General features: G+C 42.0%; 1 protein-coding gene across 4 annotated transcripts in view; it reads right to left on the bottom strand.

Annotated features, from left to right (window-relative positions):
* Positions 1-6: 6 nt before the first annotated feature.
* The window catches only part of RAPH1 (Ras association (RalGDS/AF-6) and pleckstrin homology domains 1), a 94426-nt gene continuing 66458 nt past the window's right edge, over positions 7-27974 (bottom strand). For 3 of the 4 annotated variants that reach the window (XM_036023001.1, XM_036023002.1, XM_028509934.2), the window contains 8 exons: positions 26135-26256; positions 24555-24620; positions 22894-23037; positions 21154-21264; positions 12105-12203; positions 10974-11094; positions 9862-10004; positions 7-7363 (listed from right to left, as the gene is read on the bottom strand). In XM_036023001.1, the coding sequence (XP_035878894.1) occupies positions 5354-7363; positions 9862-10004; positions 10974-11094; positions 12105-12203; positions 21154-21264; positions 22894-23037; positions 24555-24620; positions 26135-26256 (2816 nt within the window). In that variant the 3' untranslated portion in view covers positions 7-5353. Of the gene's footprint in view, positions 7364-7735; positions 8598-9861; positions 10005-10973; positions 11095-12104; positions 12204-21153; positions 21265-22893; positions 23038-24554; positions 24621-26134; positions 26257-27974 lie in introns of those variants that run through there. The other variant, XM_028509936.2, reaches the window with a different exon arrangement.

Here is a 27974-nt window from a genome sequence, read left to right as displayed (position 1 = left end):
CTGTTCTTTTTTATTAAGGATTGGGTAAGCTGACATAGTGAAAACATATAATTGAGAAACAAATTTACACTGACTGTATGACTACTGTCCTAAGTCATTACAATAGTTCACTGACAGTAACTGGCAAGAGTAACTTGTAAAATAACTTAATCCAGCAGTAAAACAAAAAACATCGTCAGTAGTACTGAATAGATCTCTCTCATATATCTCTATCTCTCTCTATATATAGGTTTGCACAATCAGGGAGCAAGGCACATAATGAAATGAGAGCATACATTTAAGCAGAAGAAAATAATGGTGAAAGAAAAATTGTAACTTCATCTTTACCGAGCTGTGCACAATCGTTTGAATAGTGTCCTCTATTGGGTACTTTATAATGCAGTTCCTTTTGCTTTCTTTTTCATGCTTTAAAAAAGTATATTCCTACATTGTATCTATTCACGTATTTATAGCAAAGCTCTCACAGCCTACATGTCAGTGTGAGCATTGACTCAATTTTTTTGAAGAAATGGGAAGAGGGGGAGCAATCCCAGTAAAATATAATGTGCAATTTTCCTTTAAAATAGTAAACAATGTTTTTACACCATTTAACACAAGCTAATGATATTTTCTTTTACATGTACATTTCTATAAAAGTTCACTAGTGGCTGATAATAAAATTAAGCAAAATCATTTGAAACATTCCAGTTAATGCATATTTTCTAGGAGAGATTATTTACAAGTAGAGAAAAAAATATAGGAGACGGCAATCATGGAAAATGGCAGTTTTTGGTATTCGGTTACAATACATTTAAACAATGGACATTCCCAAAATGCAAAGATTTTTTCCCTTTAAGTGCTGCAAGCATATTCTGCCTAGGAGGAGGTTGAGGCTTCAACACTTAGAGCTTGGAATTAACAGCCGCCTACAATCAGCACACTCACTTCTGAACTTCGCCATCCTTTAAAAACTGTGTAGTGTTCACGTCACCCTGACTCAACTTGCTTCTCTCAGTGTCTTTGGTAGAAAGCAGCCAGTCCCCGTTTAGGTAGATGAAGCCATCTCTTGTGAGACAGCCACTTTTTCTATTTTTGCGTAAACTAGAAATACTCAACTTCCTTCTCTTTCCTTAGCACCTCAAAGTTTGCTTGTTAGATTTTTTTTTATGCTCTTCCTCCAAAAGAGTTCAAGGCACTGGGGATTGTAGCAGATCCTGTTTTCTCCTCAAAATGGTCTATTATTCAACAAGCAAAGAGCAAACCAATTGGAGATTTTGTCCTTCAGTTGTTTATCAAGTATATTGTTGGATTATTTTTATTTAGCAAGTTTATTTTACAACTAAATGCCAGGTTTCTTTTCCACATAATATAGACCTTCCACGTGTATAACAATAACAGAGCACTTGTTTAGTTTGCGGGACAGACTGGGAAGGTGTAGAAATGTTGTTCTCTTGATTTTTAAAGGAAAATAAATCTTAAAAGATAGTGGGGTATTTTATTGTTCTACTTGCATCTCTCTGTGGATCAAATCTCAACTTTATGAGTGTCAGATATTCCTGCAGGATTAGAGATACCCTGTTTTATACAAATGATGTCAAGTGTATAAAACAAAACTCAAAGTGCCAAAAGGTACTTGCAACCTACAGTGATTTTTACTAAAAAGACAGAATGCTCTTATCAAGTGTATAAACCCAAATTATTATTCCTATTTCATTTAAAGCAAGTCAGGGTCATTTAGGTTTAATTGGTCTATACTTGAATAAAATATGCGAGATTACATTAGTTATAATTTGTTAGCTCTGCAGGCATATTAAAACATTTGGTAATGTCTAAAACTAAAAAATGGTTTTGTTTAAAATTACCTTGTGTTTGTAATAACATAAAATTGCTTTTAGCAGAGGGGGAAAAGGTGACACAAGGTTCCATTGGTGACCTGATAGTCAAATCAAACCAATCCACATCATTACCTGAAAATTTTTCTCATGCTAATTTACTTTACATTCTCGACACAAGCTTATTAACTATATTTTCCCAGAATAGCAGCTTCTGAAACTTAATTGGATGCACAGCTCCTATTAACCTTGATCTGAGTTGTCACTCTACTAGAATTATTCATGATCCCCTAACTTTGTTTAAACTTTCTGGATAAACTCAGCATTATTTTCAGTGGCAATTAAACTTACAGGGAGAAGGGATTTCTAAGAGAGTTCACAGCCCTTAGCAGAAGATGCCATCAGTGGCCAGGAGCACCTTGATTTTAGAGGACTGGAAAACACCATGTCTACCTTACTTTGGAATCTTCTGATGAAAATGGTGTCCTGTAACTTTCAGGAGTCAACAATCTTTCTCATTTTAAAAAGTCTCAAATTTAAAAAATTTAAGGTAAAAACCTTAAGAATATTTACTTTTCCTAAGTGAGAATTACAGTAACTAAGGGGAAGAAAAATGCATGTATTTATTCAAGTAGTAAAAGCAAAGCTGATAAAATTTCAATAGAGAATAGCCTGACATTTATATATAATATATACCTATAAACCTGATGTAGTTGTCGCTGACCTCCCCGGTTGGTGCCAAACTTTCTTTAGGCACAGGGTGACCCAATTTAGAACTCATCTGTGGTTGAGTTAAGGGTGTCACTAGCTCTGCCAGGCACCCGTCTGCACTGCCCTGGACAGCAGGATGTGTTCCTCCACGCTGTTCATTTTTCAGTAGAGCCAGGTCAGCTGTCCAGACTGTCTTCAACTTGAAGATGCTCGGCTGAGCCAGAGCTGCTGAGCGAAGAAGGCAGTGGAAAAGGCACAGAGCTAGTGTCGTCTGGCAGTCGGCGCTTACCATGAACACACCAGGGAAAAGGAACAGTTACAAAAATAACGAGTAATCTCAAAAAAAAAAAAAACCCAAATACAAAAAAAAAAAACTCTCCCCCAAACCCCACAAAGCTACATGCCAACAAAAACCCACTAAGGAGTTAAACACTGGAGATATAATCTAAAGTATCATTCTTTTAAAAAAAATTTAGTTGTTTCACACATAAAATAAAAGTTAACAGCCTTTTCCAGAAACAGCTGTTGTCAGACAAGCCAATGGATTGGGTTAAAATGTGAGTTCCTCCTCGAACCCAGCTCACTTGGTGGTGTCCCTAGTATCACTGTGAAGGATGTCGGCTCCTTCGGGAAGCGCCAGTCCAGGGTGGCTGTCCTCAGGACTGACACAGCCAGAAGTCCCAGGAAAGCCCCCACTGAAAAAGGCTGTATCTTAGGGTTCAAATCATGGGTGAAGAAAGGTTGAGGGTGGGTGATTTAAAGCTGAAGTGAAAAAAGACCGCCATCGCAACAAAAAACCCTAGTGACAAGTGTGTCACAGGATTCATATTCTCAACTCTTCACCTCACAAATAAGGGTGATTCTTGGAATATAAAACTGTAGGCAGAGACTATGGGATTATTACTTCACTCATAATTCACACTGGAGCTTGGCAACCTGTACCCATGTGACACACATTGCTGTGCATGCTTAAATTAACAATGCAGATGTGTTAAAGGCCACCTCATAAGCATAACAATGCACACAAACCTTGTGAACAGTTGAAAAGATCCCCAAAGTATCGTTTTAAAGAAGCAGGGCTTTACAAAAATGCACAGTGGCGTATGTGTTCCTATTGCTCTGTAACCGCATGACCACACTGAACAACGTCCCTCTTCTCTACGTGACGCAACACTGTTGGAGTGGGTTACATGGGTATCCTGTGTGCACCTCACATCTCCCCCTCGGGACGGCGTCGGAGAGTTCTGAGGTCAGCGCTGGCACTCCTCCGTCACCACAGGCAGGGACTTTCATTTATCATTCTTGGGATGGCTCCTTTTCTTTTGTTTAAGAGCAGCTCTGAGACTGCATTTTATTCCTAATGGTTAATTTATCATCACATTTTTCTCAGTAATAAAGGAAAATTCAGAGAAAAAGGCATATGAATTGCAGTGTGGAGCACACTGTGCCAACACAGTGACAATTTCATGCGATGCCCAACTGCCCGTGCACAGCATGTGACGCCACTCACTGTACTTGGACTGCACCACTCCCACGGCACCCCAGGTAGCCCGGGCAGGTCCCCGCACGCAGGCTGCAACGAGCAAGGACCCCAGTGTGCTGCTGTGCCAGAACCTCATTTGTTCTCCCCCCTCCCTCTAGGACAGTCCTGCACTGAAAGGAAGTGTCTGTCTTACATGTTACAGTCCATATGCAACCTAATGACACCTGCACAGGAGCCATTCTGTTCATTTTTGTAATCACCCCGACCTTCTAGAGATGAAGACATGAAGACATTTCAGAAGGGGATTTTGCTTTTCATAATGATGCACCATATTAGACACAGGATGGGTAGGTTTGATATAGCAACTGTCTACAGATACCTAAGATCAACATCTACCTAAAGCACACACTTAAAAGAAGGTAACTGGTGACCCAAAAACAGACTGGGACTAAACATTCCAGGATATTGTGTTGGATATTCTCTTAGAGTAAGTCAAAGCAAGGACTGTGAAGCCAAGGCTGATGCAGCTCCACTAAGCCCACGGAAAGATTCCAGCAGTACTAAAAGAACTACCCAAGGTTGTAGTACTAAATTGTCCACGTGTTGTAGGCAGAGAGCTGACCTGTGGCAATGCACCCTAAATGCAGGTGCGTCACTGCAGCGGCACTCCAACTGGCACGGTTCAGTTACACTGTGTATCTACTTCAAACGCAAAACTGCGTGCAGACAGTGCCTGACATTTCCCCCACCGCACTGTTCACCCATTCCGCGAGGCTGAGAGACTTTCCTGATTAAAGTGCTCCTTTATGTATAGTAATGACATGTCAGACAGCTCTAACTTCAGCCAACTGGGGATCGAGCAAACATGAGAGCCCTACAGATACACCCAGCATTCTGGTTGACCTCTCGGACTGAGACACAGCACGTTAGACATCTACCCCTTAATATACAGCACGCAACATGCACAGAGAGGCTGCATGTGGAGACTTACAAAATACCTTCTAAATACTCGTCAGAAGTTCTGTCCAACCCACATGGCAGGTAACAGGTATCATGAGGGACGGGACACACCCCCCCTTCCGTGCCTCTTCTGCCCGAAATACACAGAATCCATGTTCAGATTAGGAGAGAAAAGGAATAAACAATCACTCCCAGCTATATATATACATACACACATACATGTATACATATATACATATACACACACAATATAACTGTACACACACACACAGCTGGACACTACCTGAATAACATACCAGAAGGCTCTGAACACCTGAATTCAGGGATGATCAGGTGAGCTGATTGAAGAACTCATTACAGATAGCACGAAAATAAAGTCCTATGGTAGCTACCAGTCTCTCGAGAGCTTGGTGTTCTGGTCTCTCTTGGGGGGAGCGGGGGGAGGTCCTCTCCGCAGTGTCACGTAGCCTGATATATGACTGCCTCCATAACCAGCTTTCTGTTGATCAGAAAGCAGTTCGGGGGGCGGTGGGGGCAACGCCATGTCATCCATGGTGGCTGTGGGTTCTGCTCTGGACATGCGGGAGGAGGAGAGCGAGCCGTGCCGGGTGATGGACTTCCGTTGCAGGGTCCTGTTGAGGTCTGCCAGGAACCCAGGCTGGACACTAAGGCTGGACTTGGGAGAGGTGGGCACTTGTGGCACAACTGTGGACGCTGCTGGCTGCTCAGAGGCCTCCGCTTGAGTGAGGCGCGTGCTGTCATTCCGTTTGGGCCGTGTGGGCGGGGGGGCCTTCTTCATGGCTGTTTTGGACCACTGCTGGGGTTGAGGACTAACAACTGCCACTTTCGGAGAAACGTTTCCCAAGAACGCTGCTGGGATCTCTATGGGGGGCGGAGGAAGCTCTATTTCAGGTGGAGGGGGTGGAAAGTCCGAGTCCGATGGAGGAGAAGGAAATTCTACCACGGAGTCCTTTCCACGGCCACTCAGGACAGACGCTTTTGCTGCCACGCCCCCCTGTTGGAGAACTCCAGGAAGGTTAACTCCAGAAAGATTGAGTTTTCCAGGTTTGGGGGGCGCTGCAGGAGGTGGTGGGGTCTCCTTGTTTGGAGACCCAGAGGGTTCGGCTGGCGGCGCGAACTTGCTGACTAGGCTGTCCACGGAGGGTCTCTTGGGCTCCGGGGGCTCTGCACAGCTGCTGGACTTGATGCTGGAGTTTCGCTGTGGGGTCGGGGGAGGTTTCTTTCCCCCAGGGCTGGATGTCTTACTTGTCTTTTTGCCTGGAGATCCACTTTTGTCAGGGGCAGGAGAAGCTGTGGGAGTAGCTGGCAGCGGTGGCGGGGCTGGGACAGGTGGTGGCGGTGGTGGTGGAGGAGGAGGAGGAGGAGGGGGAGGAGGAAACACTAGGCTGCTCTCAGGAGGAGGAGGAGGGAAATCTGGAGAAGGGACAGGGATGGAGCTGGGCTGCCACTTGGGTTTTGCTTTCACAGCAGGAGGGGACTGTGGGGCTATATTTGCTGTGACTGGCTTTAAGGGCTGTGACTCCACAGGAGGAGGGGTTGGAGGTGGGGGGAACTGGCTGGCTATCTGCTTCACCACAGAGGGCACTGGGGACAGGGGAGAGGGAGGCGGCTTTACGCTGAAACTCTGATGCTTGGGTAACGTGGGTGGGGGGACTGGACCAGGGGGAGCAGCGGGAGAGGGTGGAATGTGAGGAAAAGCCGGCTGCTTTTTTGCTGGGGGGACTGGAGGAACAGGTGTAGGTGGCACAGCCTGTGTCCCAACGGCAGGCACAGTTTTGGTGCCGGTTGGTGGCATGGTCACAAGAGGTTTGGGAGGGGCCTGGGGAGGGACGGGAGGAGGCGGTGGGGGCGTTGGAGGAGCTGCTTGAATGACATGTGGAACATGATGAATCTTCAGTGGGGGAGGAGGGGGGCTGAACTGTGGAAGGGACTGGGTGCAAGGTGCAGGTTTTAGCTGGGCCATAGCTGAGCCAGGGGTGGGGGCGGGCGGTGGGGGCGGGGGCGGGGGCACCACTCCATTGGGGGGCACAGGGACCTGAGGCTTTGCTGGCTGTGAGGTCGTGGACAGAGGCTGCTGCATCACTGAGGACGGCGGAGGCTTAAATAGGGGTCCTGAATGCTGAGAAGCGTTCTGCAGCCTGGTGATTGTGCTGTACTTGACAAACATTGTGGCTGCAGAGCCCCCAGAAGGTGCAGACTGGCTGGGCAGGGGAGGGGGAGGTGGGGGCGGAGGAGGGGGTGGAGGAGGAGGGGGTGGGGGCGGGGGCGGTAGGGGCGGCGACGGCTGGGAGGCAGTGTAGGGGTTGACTAGTTTAGGTTGTGGGGATAAAGGGGGCATAAGGGAGGTGTAGGGTCGATTCAGTGAGTCCATTCTGGCCTAGAAGGAGGATAAAAGGTAGGGGGGTGGTGGAGAGAGAACACAATAAAAACAGTTACAGAGGTAAGCTATGAGTGGCTGAAAGTCAAAAGCAAGGACTCAGGGACATGCACAGAAAGATGCAGGAGCTGGCGATCACAGTGGAGGGAAAGCTAAATGGGGACTCTGGACAGCACCGGCACAGGGGAGATTCGTTTATCTGATGCTATTTTCCAGTAGCTAGACCGCCTGATAACCTAGAAACAATACCCTGTAGCAAGAGCTGTCTGAAGGGTGATGGCCGCCCCACATGGGAGCCCTCTGTGGGAGGCCTCTGAGCCCTGGACCCCACCCACACTCTGGCAAGGGGAGATGTGGTGGCTCTTGATGCATCTGCCTCCTGCAGATGCTGTAACCGGGTGTAGGGGTGCTGGTGGGGGGCCTCCTGAGGGACCAGGAAGGCTTTTTGATGCTAGTAAGCTGCCACGTGAGAGCATGAGAGTGTTCAGCAGGCGTGCACAGTCACACAGGAATGAACGAGCTTGACACACACTCGTGTCCCTGTGAGACACTTGCATCCAACATGCACAGAAGTCCAGCAATGCAGGTAAAGGGGGGACATTCTTTACATTTGTTTTACTGGAAAATACAAAAAGAAATGCTTCATAAACATGAAAGCAAAAGGTCACAACAATATCCTACAGAAAAAGCCAAAAGAAAGCGAGAGGAAACTTTAGAAGGCTAGGGTAAAGGAAACGTATCAAGAAAGGGGAGCTAGAGTTTGCCAGCAACCTGCTGAGCACCCCCGGGTGCCGCCCGAGTCACCACATCTGGTCATGCATTGCATGGAACTACTCATGCATGAACGTGGTTCGAGTGCTTCTGAAAAGAGTAAAGGAAGAACCCTTGGCTTAATAACTTAGGGTACATCTTTCAGACCTTTTGAACATCCTATAAGGATCCAAGATAAAACCATTTGTTTCCAGTTATGAATGACATCTAATTAGCATGGAGAACTTAGGTTAGTGAACTAGAAGGCTCATTACAGGGCTGAATTCTAATGCTCATTAGGACACTAGAATGTTTCTTTAAAAACACATCAAAGTAAAAGCATTAGTCTGCAAGACTTGGTTACAGGAGTCACCCAGGTTAATGTGCTTCCATAGAACGGCCCCTGACCTTAACTTGACCCTGTCTTGGATGCTGCAGGGGTGCAGACTTTAGCTGTGCTGGCCTTCTCACTTGGCACCTGAGACTGAGGTAACAGAAGAAACACACGGGGATCAGGACTCAGACACAGTCGCTGCTGCACGGCAGGGCTCCCGCTCTCTCCGAGACTGCGACGGGACTGCTCTGTCTAACCAGAGCACCCGAACCTTGGCCTCTCATTTAAAATGCATGTAGAAAACACCATTCAAAATTTAGTAAGGTGAAGGCTTTTCTTCACCTGTCTGCATTGTGCCAACCCGATTCTCTACCACATACATTGAGTTATTAGTACCAGATGAGGGGGTTGCTCCCCCAGAAAAGGAGAGAATTATTTCCTAAAGCTTCAGCCTCTGCTAAGGGAGTTAAGCAAACGATCAGTATTTTGAGAATTTAGGTCATTAAAACCAATTTTCAAGTACTTACTCCTCAGAGACCCCCACGTTGGGTTACTCACACTCCCTCCACCCTCCTGAGGGCCAGTTAACTAGATATGCAAATCAAGTAATAAAGTAAGGAAAAATACCCACTTAATTCTCATGGATGAATGTACTTGCATAAGTGATTAAGACTAAAGTAAGAAAAAATAAAATAAAAATCACTGTTGAGTAAAAACAAAAGGGTCGGGCCAGAGGTGCCACGGGGCCCTCAGCGCTAGGCGAGCTCTCGCCTCCCCGGGGGGTGAGCGCAGCTAGGATGCACCCTCGCCCACAGGACTCCACAGGCAGTCTGGTACGGCGTTCTCCGGCCGTCTAAAGAACCTCTCCACGTTTCTGAACAGTCTGGCAATAATTACACTCGTCCTCAGTGTCACTGAAGAAGCTACTAAGCAAGGCCCAGGGATCCAAAACTTTTGGAATGTAACCTTCCACATGTGCCTTAATTTGAAAAAATTCATCAATGCTCAGAGAAATACCAAAAAGCATAGAAGAAGAGAAGATAAAGGAATGAGTCTGAATATATCAATAACAAGTAAAGAAACAGCCACCAGCAGCTTTTCTGGGGCAGAATTCGGGCACTGGCACTAAGTGGTGGTGCTCCATCCAAACTGATTAAGGAGGAAGGGAGAAAACTGTTACTTCTTAAAAATCGGAGCCACCAAAAAAGAGTTAAACTGCCGGGTTTTTTGTTTGCGCGCTTTTTGAGATCTTAGGTCACTACCGCACATTCACAAGTACTCGTGTCTGAGGAGAAGTCACAGAAAGAATAAAGAAATACAGCCAGGAAAGATCCCTGATAGAGGAACAGAAGAGCCACAAGCTCACCCCCCGGAACGCCACAGACTTTCCCTAGCAGGGCTCACAGGCGCTCACCTTGCTGGACTCTTCCAGCTGAGTGCCTCGCTTCCAGGCTTCGGAGAAGATGGAGCTCACGATGCTCTGGGAGCGGGCGTGCCCTGCCGGCTGGGTGTCAGACACTCCGCTGTCAGACTGATTCGAGTGGTTTGACTGAGACTCTGTTCAAAGTAAATGTTCAAAAACAGGATCAGGTCAGTGTTCTGACGGTATGACTATGTTCAGGCAGATCTTTTACAAAAGACCAAGTGCTACATAGAACAGCAACAAGTTACCTGGATTCACTGCACGTAAAGCACAGCCCGTTTATTCCACTAGAAAACTTCCCTTGCCTTAGGAACTACTAGTAAATCTTGATCCTTCTAAAACAGTTCACCATGAGAGACTGATAATTACAATAAAAGGTTCACATATATTATTGGTATCCTGACAATCTGTCTTGGAAGAACCCATAGCAAGTAAAAAAATTAATGAACCATCAATAAAGGAGTGAATTTTTTTCAGGTGTGTCTTTATTACATTGAGATTTGATCTTTTCATAGATCACTGCTCCGGGCCATCCCACAGAGCTCTCACGAATTCAGATACACACATGATGACGATGTCCTTCCCCGGCAATGGGCAGTCCTCAGCGTCTGACCCCCAAGTGAGAGGTGTGTTTCCTAGAGACTCAGGCACAGGCATCACAAGGCTGCTCTGTTGAGCCTGGCCGCCTGGGTAAAGGCATGAGGACAAGCCTTCAAGAGAGCAGGGAATGGCTGAGGATACAGTGTAATCTGACCCCCAGGGTGAGGGAACCAGGAAGATGACTTCACTGGACGCAGAGTCAGGTAGGACAGTCATGCAGAAGCACCTAGTTTAATGCCTGACATTTGGGGGAGGCTCAAGTGTTAAAGCTAGTCCTATCCAATCACTCTGTGAGAGATGGGTATTATTAGATTGCCCAAGATACTGTGCCCTCTAGCAAAAAAAAAAAAAAAAAAAGCTCATATACCTATTGAATATAATTTAGAAATTAGGTATGGCTCTGATTTTTAAGACATGCTGAAGTAACCAGGTGTACTAGCTAGCAGCTTATAGAGACATTCATCATATTGCCAGTAAACAGTGCTTTGTGCATTTCAGACTACCTGGGATGCTGGAAGAACTGGATCCGGACTTAATGCTGGAGCTGGATAAGGAAGTCCAATCATAAGCAGACTCTGTCCTCTTCAAGGCTTCTTGATAGTTCACGTAGAGCTGCTTCCCGTACTAAACAGAGGGCAGTAGATGATGACATCTGAGCCTCACAGGGCATGACACCAATGCGTGAGGTAGGAAAGGGTGACACATTTCTGTTTACTGATTCACAGTTTGTATTAAAATTAACACCTACAATCCTTCAAAAGTTATTGTAACACCAGTAAATTATAATCTACCCTTATTTTTCCTCATTTTTACAAAGGCAGCAGGAAGTGAACCCTTGATTGGGTTCGTTATCAATACAAAGATTTTTTTCCAGTTATTCCTCGAGCCCCTTTGATTTTATAGCTATAATGAAATTTTACTTCCAGTTCTTGGCACAAATACTTCTTCAAGTATTTTGTACAATCATCTTTAAGATGTCCTTTAAAATATATTTTTTAGGACTTGCTTTTTTTTTAGGTTCACAGCAAAATCAGGAGGAAGGGCCAGAGCCCCCGGATACACTACCAGCTTGCACACGTGCACGGCTTCCTCCGTCACCAACGCCCCCACCAGAGCGGGGCGTGTGTTGTTACAGCCAGTGAGACTGTAACATCAACACACCACCATTACTCAAAGTTCACAGTTTGTCTTAGGGTCACTCTTGGTGCTATATATTCTATGGATATGGACGAATGAATAATAACATATATCCACCATTACAGTACACAGATTATGAATATTTTCACCGCCCTAAAAATCCTGTACTCTGCTTATTCATCCTTCCCCTACCTCAAGGCCAACTTAATTTTCAAACTCTGCTATATGAGAATGATATAATATGCACTCCAAAGCCAAAAGAATCACTTTGATGTTACACAAGCTGTTGCCACCAGTATTATTCCATAAATACCAACTGTTAAAAAATGTATGCATATGACAAAAAAAAAAGACATTTAAAATTAAAATATAAGGCCTGAGAAAACTAGACACTGGCAAAATCATGAACATGAAACAACCAGAACAACTGTCATGACAATCAAAACCTTATCATTAACTACCTCATTATTCTGCTATCAAACCCAATGAAAACGTACCTTGGCGATGCGTATACCATTGACCCACTGGTGCAGGGTCCTCACGTCATCGCAACAAAGATACTTAATGTACTGAGATTTCTTCTGGATCTGTGGGTGCTGCAAGATTAAAGACGAAGTCCAATTAGGTCTGCTGGAGAACTGAAGAAAAATAAACTCTACCAAAGCCCGAACATACCCTGACAAATTACAGGCCATCAGAGTAATGGCCCAGTAATTTATCTCTCTCATATGGCCACAGGCCAAATAAAATGGCCCATAAATATATTTATAAAATAAATGAGAAAAAATATGCTGAATTTTAGTCAAGATATCCAAATTTAAAAAATACCTTCACCTATGGAAAATTCCCAAACACCCCTTCTACATTTCAAAGAAACAATGTCCACCAACAAAGTCATCAGAATTCTTAATTTATAAGACTATGAAACAAGAAAATAATGTTTGATTTCACTTTGAACCCACAGAAGAGCACTCCGAAGACTCCAAACGAGTCTTTGGGAAAGCTTCCAGCGCTCCTCTGGAGGTGACCAACTGGGTGGGGTGGACCGAGCACCAGGCACGGCACCTGGGACATGATGGGGTGCTCCCACCACTGCAGGGGCGCTCTATGTGGACTGAGCCCTGCTCCACAGGCTCCTGTACCCCCACGAGGCACAGGCCTTCCGGGGAATGAGCAGCTTATCAACTGCCTCATCTAATTTAGTTTTCACAACCCAATGTGCTTCTCAGTTGAGAGAGGGATGGGAGATGACTGACTTGACCTTGAGTAAAAAATGCAAGTGCTAGCACAGACTTAAGGTATTTATTTAAATCCTCACCTGAGGGTTTGTTTATTTATTGATTTTAGAAAGAGAGGGAGGGAGGGGAGAGGGGAAGAGAGAGACAGAAACACCAATCTGTTGCCTCCAATGCATACCCTGACCAGGACTGAACCTGCAACCTAGGTAGGTGCCCTGACCAGAAATCAACCCTGCATCCTCTCGGTGTGCAGGAAGATAAGATGCTCCAACCAACGGAAAGACCCAGCCAGGGCTAGACGTAAGGTATTTTACCTCTACTGGGCCACCACCACTAGTGCCCTCGGATGAAAAACTAAATCACAGTTGTTTTGGGTATAATGATTGTTAATTACTACTTCTCTCTTTAGTTATTCTGAAAACAATTTTTTAAAATTGCTATTACTTTACCTGAAGTGTTTAAATTTATATCCAATTGTAAGAGGCGTAAAACTTTTTTAACCATATTCGTTTGCTGTGGAAACCCATGAAATCAATAAAATAAACAATTTAAATAAGTTCTCAATGTAGCAGGAATAGGTGGCCACTATTATAAATTATGTATCTGCATTGTTAAAGATTCATTTCTCTGGGTCACAATGAGAGAAATATAAATTCATTTATTTATTCTATTCTATACATTGTTTTATAGAGCTCAGCTCCTATGATAAAACATTTAATGCAAAACCAATTTTGTTGTTGAGAGCTATAATCGGTTTTAACCATAACCCAATAATAAGGGTTAGCAAAATAATTCCGAATGATTTCTCCTGATAATATAGGCTCCACAGCCTCCTCTTGGAATATATGCCCTTGCCCTCATTAGACCACAGAATAAACCACCATAGCAGTCTTGAAAGAGCAGAGGAGGATGGACAGAGGAGTATGTATTTTTCTGTAAGAGAAAGAGGGATTTTATTGCATTCATTCATTTATTCAACAAATCCTTGTTGAGTAAGAACTATCTGCCAGATGCTTCAAGCAGTCGCTGGGATACAGTGTTAACAAAATGGAAGAGGCCACACCCAGGCTGTGCAGGAGATGAAACGGGTGACTGAGAAAGAGCCTTCTTCAGCGCTGCCCGTTTCGGCTGGAGAGCTCTTCTCCGTCTCCTGCTTCTGAGACACTGGCCACTGGACAGACTTCAGACAAACGAACAAGGGGCCACAGGACGGCTCTCAGCTCTTATCACCACGGCCCCCTTTACAGTGATTTACAAACTATTTCTGGCTGATTCCTTCCATTTTAAGGGTTACCAGGATAGGTGTTCAACTGTAGCAGTGACCCTGCCTGAGAGGGTGGGGTGGGGGGGAGATCTCTACACAAGGGAGTATTTTTAAAATTAATACAGCATCAAAGAGAAATTAACTTTTAACCTTCTATCCTCATCTCTCTAACCTGAGATTCCAAATAACACGCTGAAGAGTACTATGATACCACTATTTGAGTATTTGCAGATTCCTTGCTAGTTTAAAATTTTCATTTTAGGACCCCCAGGATTCTTTTTTCAACCTCCCACACCATAAAGACATTCATTACACAGCCTTCATTACGGTCATTCAGGCTCCGTGCCAATACCTCAGGAGAATGCCTGTTCTGCGGACACACTGTTATTTTATTAAAAGTGGCATTTATTGAGCACTCAGTATGTTCACATGTATTAACTCATTCCATCAGACCCCATGAGCTACATATTACTATTCCCACGATCTGAGGAGAAATGGAGGCACAGAGAAGTTCAGACCATTTTCGAAGCTACTGGTCAACAAGTGAAAGAACCAGGACTTGGTATGATGTGACCTCATTTCAGGGCCCGCGTTGTCAAACACTGTGTCATATTATTGCCTTGTAAGTGTGAAATCTTCTTTCAAATTTGCTGCCTCTCTTCTCTGTTTGCCAAATATTATTCCACCACTTTTAAGATCACACACGAGGCAGAACTTTTGGCCAAGATGGAGGCGTAGGTAGACACACTGTGCCTCTTCACACAACCAAAAGGACAACAATTTAGAAACAAAAAACAACCAGAACCAACAGAAAATTGAACTGTATGATGTCCGACAACCAAGGAGTTAAAGAAGAAATGTTCATCCAGACCGGTAGGAGGGGTGGAGACCGGCAGCTGGGTGGAGAGGACCCACGGCAAGGCAGCAGCTGGTGGACCTGGTGAGGTGTTGGCTGGCAGAGTGGGTGGTCCCACATTCACGCACAGATAAACTGGGAGGAACAGATGGGGAGCAGGATGGACTGCACAACCCAGAGCTCCAGTGTGGGGAAATAAAACCTCAAACCTCTGATTGAAAACACCTGTGGGGGTTGGGGCAGCAGCGGGAGAGACTCCCAGCCTCACAGGAGAGTTCGCTGGACAGAACGACAGGGTCCCAGGATGTACACAGACCCACCCACCAGGGAATCAGCACCAAAAAGGCCCACTTTGCTTGTGGGAAGCAGGGGAAGTGACTGAAATCTGACAGATGGCAGAGCAAGTGCCATTGTTCCCTCTCAGACCTGTTCCCCCCACATCCAGCATCACAACCCAGTGATGGGGGTTACCTGGCCCTGGTGAACACCTAAGGCCCCGCCCCTTACTACATAGCAGGCGTGACAAACCCCCCCAAAAAAGAAAGGCCCAAACGAAAGAACAGATCAAAGCTCCAGAAAAAAATACAACTAAAAGACGAAGAGATAGCCAACCTAGTAGATACACAGTAAAAAACACTGGTGATCAGGATGCTCATAGGATTGGTTGAATTTGGTCACATATTAGATGAAAAAATGGAGGCTACGCTAAGTGAAATAAAGGAAAATGTACAGGAAACCAATAGTGATGAAACCAGGACTCAAATCAATGGAGTGGACCAGAAGGAAGAAAGAAACATTCAACCAGAAAAGAAGGAAGGAACAAGAATTCAAAAAAATGAGGAGAGGCTTAGGAACCTCCAGGACATCTTTAAACATTCCAACATCCGAATCATAGGGGTACCAGAAGGAGAAGAGGAGGAGCAACAAGTGGAAAAGCTATTTGAACAAATAATGAAGGAGAAGTTCCCCAATCTGGTAGAGGAAACAGACTTCCAGGAAGTCCAGGAAGCTCAGAGAGTCCCAAAGAAGTTGGACCCAAGGAAGCACACACCAAGGCACATCATAATTACATTACCCAAGATTGAAAATAAGGAGAGAATCTTAGAAGCAGCAACAGAAAAGGAGACAGTAACCTACAAAGGAGTTCCCATAAGACCATCAGCTGATTTCTCAAAAGAGACCTTAACAGGCAAGAAGGGGCTGGAAAGAAGTATTCCAAGTCATGAAAGGCAAGAACCTACATCCAAGATTGCCCTATCCAGCAAAACTTTCATTTAGAATGGAAGGGCAGATAAAGTGCTTCCCAGATAAGGTCAAGTTAAAGAAGTTCATCATCACCAAGCCCTTATTTTATGAAATGTTAAAGGGAATTACCTAAGAAAAAGAAGATCAAAACTATGAACAGTAAAATGACAACAAACTCACAATCATTAACAACCACACCTAAAACAAAAATAAAAACAAACTAAGTAAACAACTAGAACAGGAAGAGAACCACAGAAATGCAGATCACATGGAGGGTTATCAACAGAAGAGTGGGAGGAGGAGAGGGGGGAAAAAGCACAGAGAATATGTAGCATAAATGGTAGGTAGAAAATAGACAGGGGGAGGGTAAGAATAGTATAGGAAATGTAGAAGCTGGGGAACTTGTATGTATGACCAATGGACATGAATTAAGGTGGCGGGATGTGGGTGGGAGGGGGTGTGCGGGGCAGAGGGGAGTGAAGGGAGGAAAATGGGACAACTGCAATAGTATAATCAACAAAATATATTAAAAAATAAATAAAATCACACACAAGATAATAACAAGTATGGAGATGTTCTTGCTAAAAATTAGAAGCTTTGCATTAAATTCTTAAACACTCCAAAAAGAATATATAATGAAATTGCCCTCCAAAACAAATGAATAGCTATACAGAAAGGTTATTATTTCATTTTTAAAATGATGTTTATTTGGAAGGCAAAAATTTTGAGAATAAAAGCATTTAAGAATATGAAGTTCTTGATGACCATTTTTAAGTATATTTTATTGATTATGCTATTACAAGGGGAGGAAAGTTGTCCCAAATTTTTCTCACCCTTGTCCCCCTCTACCCTGCACCCTCCCACCCTCCAGCATTCCTCCCAAGGCCTTAAAGGTTCATGTCCATGGGTTGTACTTGTAAGTTCTTTGGCTTTTCTATTTCTTATACTATTTTTAGCCTTCCCCCTGTCTATTTTGTGCCTACCTATTGTGCTTCTTATTCCCTGTACCTTTTCCCCCATTCTTCCCCTCCCCACTGATAACCCTCCAGGTGATCTCCATTTCTGTGATTCTGTTCCTGTTCTAGTTATTTGCTTAGTTTGTTTTTGTTTTTAGGTTCAGTTGTTGGTAGTTGTGAGTTTGTTGTCATTTTACTGTTCATAGTTTTTATCTTCTTTTTCTTAGATAAGTCCCTTTAACATTTCATATAATAAGGACGTGGTAATAATGAACTCCTTTAATTTGACCTTAACTGGGAAGTACTTTATCTGCCCTTCCATTCTAAATGAGAGCTTTGCTGGATAGAGTAATCTTGGGTTCAGGTCCTTGTCTTTCATGACCGGGAATGTCTTTCCAGCCCTTCTTGCCTGTAAGGTTTCTTTTGAGAAATCAGCTGATAGTCCTTTGTAAGTAGCTCTCCTTTCCTCTTGGTGCTTTTAAAATTCTCTCATCTTTAATCTTGGGTAACTTAGTATGATGTGTCTTGGTGTGTTTCTTCTTGGATCCAACTTCTTCGGGACTGTCTGGGCTTCCTGGACTTGCATATCTAGTTCCTTCACCAGATTGGGGAAGTTTTCCTTCATCATCTTTTCAAATAAGTTTTCAATTTCTTGGTCTTCCTCTTCTCCTGCTGGCACCCCTATAATTTGGATGTTGGAACGTTTAAAGTTGTCCCAGACAACTTGCCCTAAACCTCCCCTCATTTTTTCTTGCTTCTTGTTTCTTTGTTCTATTTCGGTTGGATATTTACTTCTTCCTTTTGTTCCAAATCTTGATTTGAGTCCCAGTTTCCTTCCCTTCACTGTTGGTTCCCTGTATATTTCCCTTTATTTTAGTTTGTATAGCTTTCATTTCTTCCCCCATTTTGCGATTGAACTCAGTCGTTTCAGTGAGCATCCTGATTTACCAGTGTTTTGAACTCTGCATGTGATAGGTTGGCTATCTCCTTGTTACTTAGTTCTTTTTCTGGAGTTTTGATCTGTTCTTTCATTTGGGCCACATTTCTTTGTCTTGGTGCATTTGTTATGTTGCAAGGGGCAGAGCCTTAGGTATTCTTCAGAGAGGGGCAACCCATTTTGCTGGGTTGTGGTGCTGTATGTTGGGGAGGGGTCAGAGAGGGAACAGTGCCACTTGCTAGCTTCTCTGTTCTCTCCCCACTTTCCATCACTTCGGACAAGCGGATTATGCCCTTTCAGGTGCTGATCCTAGGTGGGTGGGCTTGTGTATGTTCTAGGATGCTGTGAGTCTCTCCAACAGACTCTCCTGTGAGACTGGGAGCTTCTCCCACTGCCACAATCCCCAGAGGTTTTTACAGTCATGGGTTTTGAGGCTTTATTTCCCTGTGCTGGAACCCTGGGTTACCCAGTTTGTCTTGCTCCCCAGTTCTTCCTCCCATTTACCCACATGCAAATGTGGGAGATCCTGTCCATGAGCTGCTGCCTTGCCTTGCATCCTCTCCATCCCAGCTGCCCATCTCTGCCCCTCCTACCAGTCTGAATGAATGTTTCTTCTTTAACTTCTTGGTGGCTGGACTTCCATGGAGTTTAATTTTCTGGGAGTTCTGGTTGTTTTTTGTTTTTAAATTGGTTGTTGTCCTTTTGGTTGTGTGAGGAAATGAAGTGTTTCTACCTATATCTCCATCTTTGGCCAGACCATGAAATTCTGGATTAGTATTGTGCTATTAGATGACTTTTTTCTGTTTATGTCAAAAATTAGATTGAGACTGATACTTTCTAAAACTCTATGACTAAAAGCGATGCTCTAAAATCACAGTCCAAGTGCTAATGGAAAACCACTGTGTATATACTAACCATTTATTACTTTGCAAACACATACATGCTTTTAAATTAGTTCCCTCAACTAATTTGTAAGAAGTTAAAAAATAAAAATATGTAACACCACACCCATTCCAAAACTTTTGATCCTTCTAAACCTCAAAAAAAGCCCTCAGAAGAAAAATATTTTTAACCTAGGAGTTTTATGTATGCTGCAAAAGGGATTAAAGTAATACTGCAAGAAATAACAAGAGTTGGTGATGATGTGGAAAAAAGGAATCCTTATACACTGTTGGCTGGATTGTATACTGGTGTAGCCATTATGGAAAACAGTATAAGGGTTCCTTAAAAGTTTAAGGATAGAACTATCTTATGATCCAGCAATCCCTCTCATGGGTATTTCTAGAAGAGCATGAAAACACTAATTTTAAAAGATGTATGCACCCCTATGTTCACTGTAGCATTTTTTACAGTAGCCAAGATATGGAACAACCTTAGTGTTCATCGACAGATGAACGGATTTTCTAGGTCAGCACGTGATGCCCGGAACGGCAGTGGCCATCTGTGGCAGTGAAGCGAGCCAGCCTGAGAAGAAGGTGATACGCAGAAGATGGAACAGGGAATCATGGAAAGAATCTGGGTTCTCACTGACAATCTTGAGCCATTAAAAATAAACAACTCTTACTGTCCTCATGTTACGAGATCCCCAAATAACTTTCATTTATATGGGTTATGTTTACTGATAATTCACCTTGTAAGAAATTAAAACTTAGAAAAAATTAAAACACAAGAATATACAAATATACATTCCACTACCTGACAGCAAAGATATCATCACATGTCATGTAACCTCTCTGAAAACTCCATCTCACATTTGTGGAGAAGGAGAGTCTAAAAGGCAAATAGCATCTTACCACTATCTGAAGAGTGATTTTGACGTCATGGACCCCTTGAGAGGTCCCCAAAGACTCCCCAAGGATGTTGGACCTCAGTTTGAAACTGCTGAATTAAGCTAATTTCTACTGACTTTTAAAAAATTATTTGTTGCTGTAATTTAAATGATAAGATGGTATTCTCTAAGAAAGGATTACCTAATAAAGGGTTATCATTATAATACACCTAATTTTATCAAAGCAATAAAAATTCTATCCAAAAATCCTAAACAAACACTGCTGCCCCAAACCCAACTGATAATTCCCAGGAGAGCAGAAGCAGACAATGACATGAACAAGTAGGCCTAAGTAGCTACCAAGGGGTTACTATGAGGGAGGCCAGTGAGAAAGGCATAATCATCTCCGTAATTATCCTGGATTTTTTTTTAAAAGGATTTTATTTATTTTGAGAGAGAAGGGAAGGGATGGAGAAAGGGAGAGAAACACAGTGTGTGACTGGTTACCTCTCACACACCCCAACCGGGAACCTGGCCCGCAACCCAGGCCTGTGCCCTGACCAGGAATCGAACCAGCGACCTTTCAGTCTGTAGGCTGGTGCTCAATCCACTGAGCTGCACCAGCTAGGGCTAAAAGTTGTTTTTATCAGTGTCCCAACGATCACTGAAAGTTCACTAAAAACGTCAGTTCTCAAAGTACAGGTATAACTAGTGTGAGCAGCTCACATATTTGGATCAAGAAGGAACCCCCCCCCCCTAAAATCAGTTCAGACATATGCAAGTTATCAGGGTAGTATTTGGGGGTTGGGAGACAAAAACGATTTATTACTAGACCAGATGAGACCAGTCCACTTTGACCTTGGGCACAATACCCTCTGATAGTTCTGCTGAGTGACAGTACAGGAGAAAAACTAAACCACACAAAATTTCTGTGTCTCACATTTGGCTCTGATCTAAGATTTCCTAAGATAAGCCTGTTATTCAATGAAAGTCTCAATTTTATAATCCAATCTATTTTATATATTATGACTCAAAGTTTACAACCTAGCATCCACTTCTTAGCAGCATCAATCTAATAATAAAGGCTACTTAGGTAAGGGCCAGCTGTGGTATATAACACACTATTCTTTTCATTATCCTTCATCATTCCTTTAAAAATCTACAGGGGAAAAAAGCAAGAACAATATACTCACTGAAGATCCAAACTATTCTAAAATGTGTCCAATAACCCGCTCTATGTCTAACATCATATTAAAATTACTGAAAAGAGACACATGCTTACCTTTAGCACCAGACAGTAGTCTGTAGGGGCTTTGTACTTGTTCCGATAGTCCTGTCCGTAATAAACGTTCACATGGTCCAGCTGGAGAAAGCAGACCAGGTCCCGAGAGACCTACGATAAAAAACACCCAGACGGAGATTTAATGATAATGTGTAAGCAAGCAAATATCATAACTGGTAACAGTTTCCAGTAGAAAAATCAAAACTTTACCAAGTAAAAAATTACTGCTCTTTTGCAGAAGACAGTGAGATTTCCTAAAAATGTTTCTTTTTCAATCTATATCGCAACAAAAAAGGCCATCTTACTTAACTGTCTTGCCATTTACAATGAACACTGACTTGCTTGGAAAAAAGACTTGCATTTTAAAGAAACTTTAAATACAATGGGGAACCCCAAAAAAGAACAGAATTTATTTGTAAAAAAATGGTGTATTTATTCTTACATGTTTAAACTTCAGTCACTTTCAAAGTACTCTCCATTTGATGCAATATATTTACTGAGATGTTTTTCCACTGCTCAAAATAGTTTTTGAATTTGTCAGTTTTGATGCCTTTCAGTGCTTCTGCCATTTCTTTGTTTTACCTCTTCCAGGTTGGTAAAACGTTTTCCTTTTAGTTGAGGACTTTCCAAAAAGTTGAGGACTTTTTTCATCCAGGGAAACAAAAAAGCCACTTGGGGTGAGACTGCATGAATAGGGAGGGTGGGGCACAGAGGCAGTGCAGTTTTTGGTTAAAAACTGCTGTACACTCAGTGCAGTGTGGGGTGGTGTGCTTGTAAATCACCCATCAAGAAATGGGCAAACTCACTGAAAGTCTCTTCTAAAATAAAACCCACTGAAGCCAGATGCAGCTTCTCACAACAATACCAGCTGGCACACTGATACAGATGTGTTCCTAGATCACTCACCTAGTCGGGGAGGCCTGTACTACAAGTCCCCCTGAAGATAATTCCAGTTTTGGGAGGTGCCCCTTCATATGGTGTAACAGGGGTCCCAAACTCCAGGCCATGGACCAATACCAGTCTGTGGCTGTTAGGAACTATGTTGCACAGCAGGAGGTGAGCTTGAATGTAATGCAGTAGAATCCACCCTGAAACCCTCCCCCCAGTCCCTCCATCCCTGGAAAAACTGTCTTCCACAAAACCAGTCCGTGGTACCAAAAAGGCTAGGCACCGCTGGATAGTACATTATATACAATACAGTATAATAGAGCTCTTTGGAAAGAGCAAGAAAACATAGTTCAGTGTCTGTACACACATATATCAAGTATAGCATTTCTCAAATCAGGGTTTCCTCACCAGTTAAACAGGGTCAGCCTCTCAGGATGGCAATACAGACCGGAAGCAGTGATGCTGTAAGGAGCTTAAAACAGTGCTGGCCCTCAGTAAGCACAGAAGTGACAGGAACCAAGGGGGCCCTCGGAAGAAGCATATCACCCAAGCAAGGCTGAAACAGCTATAATCCCAGACAGCTATTTTCCCCAAACAACAACAAGCAAAAAACCACTCTTTTAGAAGTTCCAAAAATAATAAATAAAAGTATGGTTCAAATTTGGCAAGAGAACTGAGATGGGCCAAACTACTGACCAGAGAGAGAACATTTTCAGGTTTCTTCTTCTTTATAACATATCAGTAAGCAAAGCAATGTTCTGCGTGTCCTACAGAAGTTGAAACAAATCAAAGTCTAGATTCGCCTTGGCAACACACTCACTACAAATTAAAAGCCAGCAGAAGGGGACACACCTTTGCTTTTCCTTTAGGGACGTAGTAAATACCAGATGCTCGCAGGAGAAAATAACGCTTTTTCCAGGACTTCTTGCCATCATCTTTCAACCAAAGGACTCCTTCAATTTCTGGTACAGTTACAGAACTTCCACAAAAACATTCCTAAAATAAGAAAATACATAGGAAAGACTTATATGATCCTTGCATTCTCATAACAAAGTTGTGTTTACACCTGTGAAATGCATGACAATGTAATTAAACCAAAATGACTTTGTAAAAATAACATGCTGCTAATTTTACCTCAGTTAGAATTCTCTGTTCTAAACATAATATGGATTTATTGTGGAGCTACTATGGCAATCCCTATGAACTTTTACCTAAAAACTTTTTTGAAGAAACTAAGATGAAATGTTAATGAGTTGCATATAATAGCACTTAAATGAATTTGTAAACAGCATACTTATAATACATTTAATGAAAGTGTCAGAGCTAACATAAACACTGAACTTTGTTTTTTGTTAAATTATTAACACATTTAGATTAGTTGTCAAGCTGAGTAGGAATATACTTTAAAAGAAAGCAACATGCTAAGTGAATGATTAAACTTTCGCAATTTAAAAATTCTATCAATTTATGTGACTCTAAAACAAAGAGGGCATTTAGTTTTAAAACATTTAATATTAAACGAGCCTTAGCTGGTGTGGCTCAGTCGATTGAGTGCCGGCCTGCAAACCAGAGTTGCCAGTTCTATTCCCAATCAGGGCACATGCCTGGGTTGCAGGCCAGGTCCTCAGTAGGGGGCTGAGAGAGGCAATCACACATGGATGTTTCTCTCCCTGTCTTCCTCCCTCTTTTCCCATCTCTCTAAAAATAAATAAATAAAATCTCAAAAAAATATAAAGTGAAATAAATGTAAACAAACTAAAAATTTTGAATTCTACCTATACTTAGAAACAATTTTAACTTTAAAATAAAAAGCAATCATGTATTTGGTAAAAGAGTTTTAGAAATGTTCACTAAATATTAATATATTTTGAGCCTAAATTGTCTCTCCCCAATGTACTGAAGAATTACAAATTACAGAGGATTGTTCTTACTAATAGTGAGTTTCATATGAAAAGCTGAGTGCTGATCTTCATTGTCCTAACTGCCTTGTTGCTAAGAAAGTGATTTATTCAGATTTTCGAACATTCCCTTGTATCCGCAAAAGCTAAAAAGCCAAAAATTCAATTATATTTGAATTTGTGTTATTCCTCTTCAAAATAAGGAAACGTATGTATTTTTAGAAATGATTATGTTTTTAAAAATACAGTTATGTAAGACTAAGGCTTGAACTATTTTGTGAACAGCTAATTACATGTCCAGCACCATAAAACAGCACCGTCACAGGCTCCGCTGCCCAGCCTTTCCTCTCACCCATCAGCCCCAAACAGCTCCTGCTCCTTTCAGCACGCCAGCACACTGCACGGCAAAGGAAGTCTTTAAAAGCTTCTTCAGTGGCCTAACATTCACACAGTTGAACTCTCTCCATCAGACTACAGAAGAACATAGTGTTCTCTAGCTACAACTGCAAAAATACATATACTGCACTGACATACTTCAAAAAAATGTGCTTAATTTTTTAATATGATCAAGTGCAAGGAAAAAGAATGATGGGGGAGTGGAGAATCAAATCATACCTCCAACAGCACCTCTTTGTTCCTGTCAGCCATCTCAGCGGTTTCCTTTCTCCCCAGAAGATAGTTCTGGAAGAATGAATGAAGGAAAGTTAAAGGACACATGTGTTCTATTATTCCCTTGGCACAAGTGCACATGTGATTGCTTCTAGAGACACAGCAACTCCGCGGAGACTTCCGCCTGTGCAGAGTGAGAAGGGACACTCTATGAAAAGCCACCTGTGTGTGGGCATCACCACTGAATGGTTAGCTCTGGCCCCCCTCTCACCTCTGCCCACGTCTCTGGTAGAACCACTCTATAAACTCGTCTCCCTCAAACCCTGAGGTGACACTACGTGCAACACCTGGCTAATGTGTTTCCACGTATCTAATGAAAGCTGCACCTACAGGACGTGACAGGTTCTCAAATTATTAAGTATACAAAGAAGGCAAATTTCCTTAAAATATGCTGAGCTTAACAGATCCAAATGCAGAAAATTTAATCTATGTTCTGGCTTTTATAGAAGAAATCCAAAATTCTCTGAGACTGTCATAATCTCATTTGGGTGACTCAACTAATCTATAAAGTCTAATTATAAACCTTATGAAAAAATTTTCACAATCATCCATAAAAAAGATCCGTCGGTATTCCCAGATGGGTAATCTTCACTAAAATATCCAGTGAGGATGTTGCATGATTAAGCCACCTGAAAGATAACTATTGTGTACCTTTAACACTGTTACTATTTTTCCTCATTACTACTTTTTATACTGGGGTTGTTCTCTCACCTGATTTTTATAAAATATCTGGGCAATAGGAAGTATTAACTCAAATATTATTCTAGAATAAGCAAAGATACCAAATAAATTGAGGTAACATATACTAGAACGTGGAATGAGTTATAATCAAGGTTACTGTGATCAAAAAAATAACTTAAAAAAGAAATCAAAGAAAGTGTAAACTGGATAATGGCTGAAGTAGAAAAACTTAAACATGCAAGTACTTTTCTTTGAGGGATAAGAAACAAACCAAACAAACAGCTACTGAACACAGCTCTGTTTTAGAGAGAGCAGAAACCTGGTAACTCTTTGGAGTTACTCCTATTTCTCCACAGGCTCACCCCATCTGGCTCTGCGGGCTGGTAGCTCCTTTGAGCCTTGACACCTGGGCCCAGCAGTCCTTCCACCTCAGTAGTAGTGAGTGCTCCCAGGGGGGTTTACAACCACAGTGTTCCAGTCAGGCGGATTCCAGTCTTTTAACGCTATTAACTTAGCAGTAATAGAATAATACAAGAATAGTACTAAGAAGTACTATAACAATAAGAGGTTAAAAATCCTAACCTCACCCTGGCCGGGTGGCTCAGTTGGTTGGAGTACTGTCCTGTGGACCAAAGGGTTGCAGGTTCGATCCCTGGTCAGGGCACAATAACTAGGTTGTGGGTTTGATCCCCAGTCAGGGCACATACAGGTGGCAACCAATCAGTGTTTCTCTCTCATGTTGATGTTTCTCTTTCTCTCTTCCTCTCTCTCTAAAACCAATCAACATATCCTCAGGTGAGGATTAAAAAAAAAAATCCCAACCTCTACAAGTTATTGAGTCTTACCTGTGGGTTTTTGAAAAGTGCATATTTTTCTATACGCTCCATAAATATAAGCTTGTTTTGGCTATCTCTTGTCCAATTAAGAAGATTTTCAACCAAGTTTTCATGATCTTCAAAGATTCTCTCTGTCCCAAAATAAAATATCAATATTTTGTTAGTATTCACCAGAATGGCATCAGAGACATGAAACCTTGGAAAATAATTCACAGCAGAAATGCAAAATCTTTACTGACACCACAACCCTGGGCACTTAGAAGTTATTGGTTTTCTACCTATTTTCAAATAAGGGAACATGTCTTAACAGAGGTAAGTGACTTCAGCAAGGTCACACAGCTGCTACGCAGGAGAATCAGGACTAGAACTAGGTCTTCTGACTTCTAGGTTTCCTTCAGCTTTCAGCCTTTTCCCATTCCATCGTTTTTTGAAATTTCTTGAGAGTTGCTTATGGTTTCATACTTAATTTTTGGAATATTCCCTTTCTGCTTGAACAGAATGTATATTTTTCTGTTATTAGGTAGTATACTGAACATTCCTAGATCAAAAAAAATTACTTTTAAAATCTCCTATATCCTTTTCTGTCTGCTTGGTTGTACTTATCACTGAAAAGGTTCTACTGTGAAGGCTGACTTATGGATTTCTCCTGTAGTCATCAATTTTTGCTTTATACATTTTAATACTGTTGGCTAAAACCTAGAAGGTGGTCTCTTCTTGACGAATATGTGTGTTCTCATCTCTAGTAATGCATTTTGCTTGAAGTCTGTTTTATCTGATATTAATATAGTTAATTATCTTTCTTTTGGTTAGTGTCTTTTCACATTTTTATTTTCAACCTTTATATGTCTTTAGGTACTAGGTCTTGTCTGAATAGCAAACAACTACATTTTGTTTATTCATCCTTTCTAATAATCTTTGTTGTTTAGCTGGGTAGTTTACATGTATAATTTGTTTCCACCATCTTATTTTGGGCTCCTAGTAGTCCCTTGTTTTCTTTTATTCATTCAGCAAATTCTGAATAATCACATAGTATACTTTTTTTTAAATTTTATTTTCCAATTTAGTTTACATTTACTATTATTTTTTATTAGTTTCGGGTACACAGCATAGTGGATACACAACCAAATACTTCACAACGTGGTTCCCCTGATAATTCAAGTGCACGCCTGGCTCCGTACAGACTTATTACCGTATTAACTGACTACGTCCCCTGTGCTGTACTTCACACCCCCGTGACTCCGTATTTTGCGACTACCAATTTGTAGTTCTTAACCCCTTCGCCCTGTTTACCCCTCCCCTCTGGCAACCAATCAGTTTTATCTCTGTATCTGTGAGTTGACCTCATGCTGTACTTGAAGCACTGTGCCACATATGATTAAATAAGACACCATGGTCAATTATATATAAAAGGTAATACAGAAATATAAGTTTCAAGCTATGGCCATGGAAATACACACATTTTCTGTGTACCATGATACTACTACATTTGTGAACTAAACAAATTTTCTAATTCATTAAGAACAAATATAGATGAATATTGAAAACTTATTTTTATACATATTAATGAAGTTCTAATAACTTATGATTTAGTTTTGGGAATTGTGTACATATGTTCTGAGAGTGGGTTAATAATTAAATTTTTATTTCTCTGGAAATTGCTTTGAATATTTAAAGATAGTAAGTAACGGGAGAAATACAAACAAATATTTTAAATAAAATAGCAAGTTAAAATTGATAACGGATTCAATAAAGTCTAATAAAATAATTATTGCAAGGTTTCTGTAATCATACCACTAACACTTTTTAAGAGTCATTGATGATATAAAAAATTAGAACGTTTATAATTAGA

The sequence above is a fragment of the Phyllostomus discolor genome, chromosome 4, assembly GCF_004126475.2.
Source record: "Phyllostomus discolor isolate MPI-MPIP mPhyDis1 chromosome 4, mPhyDis1.pri.v3, whole genome shotgun sequence".
Lineage (NCBI taxonomy): Eukaryota > Metazoa > Chordata > Mammalia > Chiroptera > Phyllostomidae > Phyllostomus > Phyllostomus discolor.
Note: the sequence above shows the minus strand (reverse complement) of the source record. Positions and strands in the feature narration are given on the sequence as shown.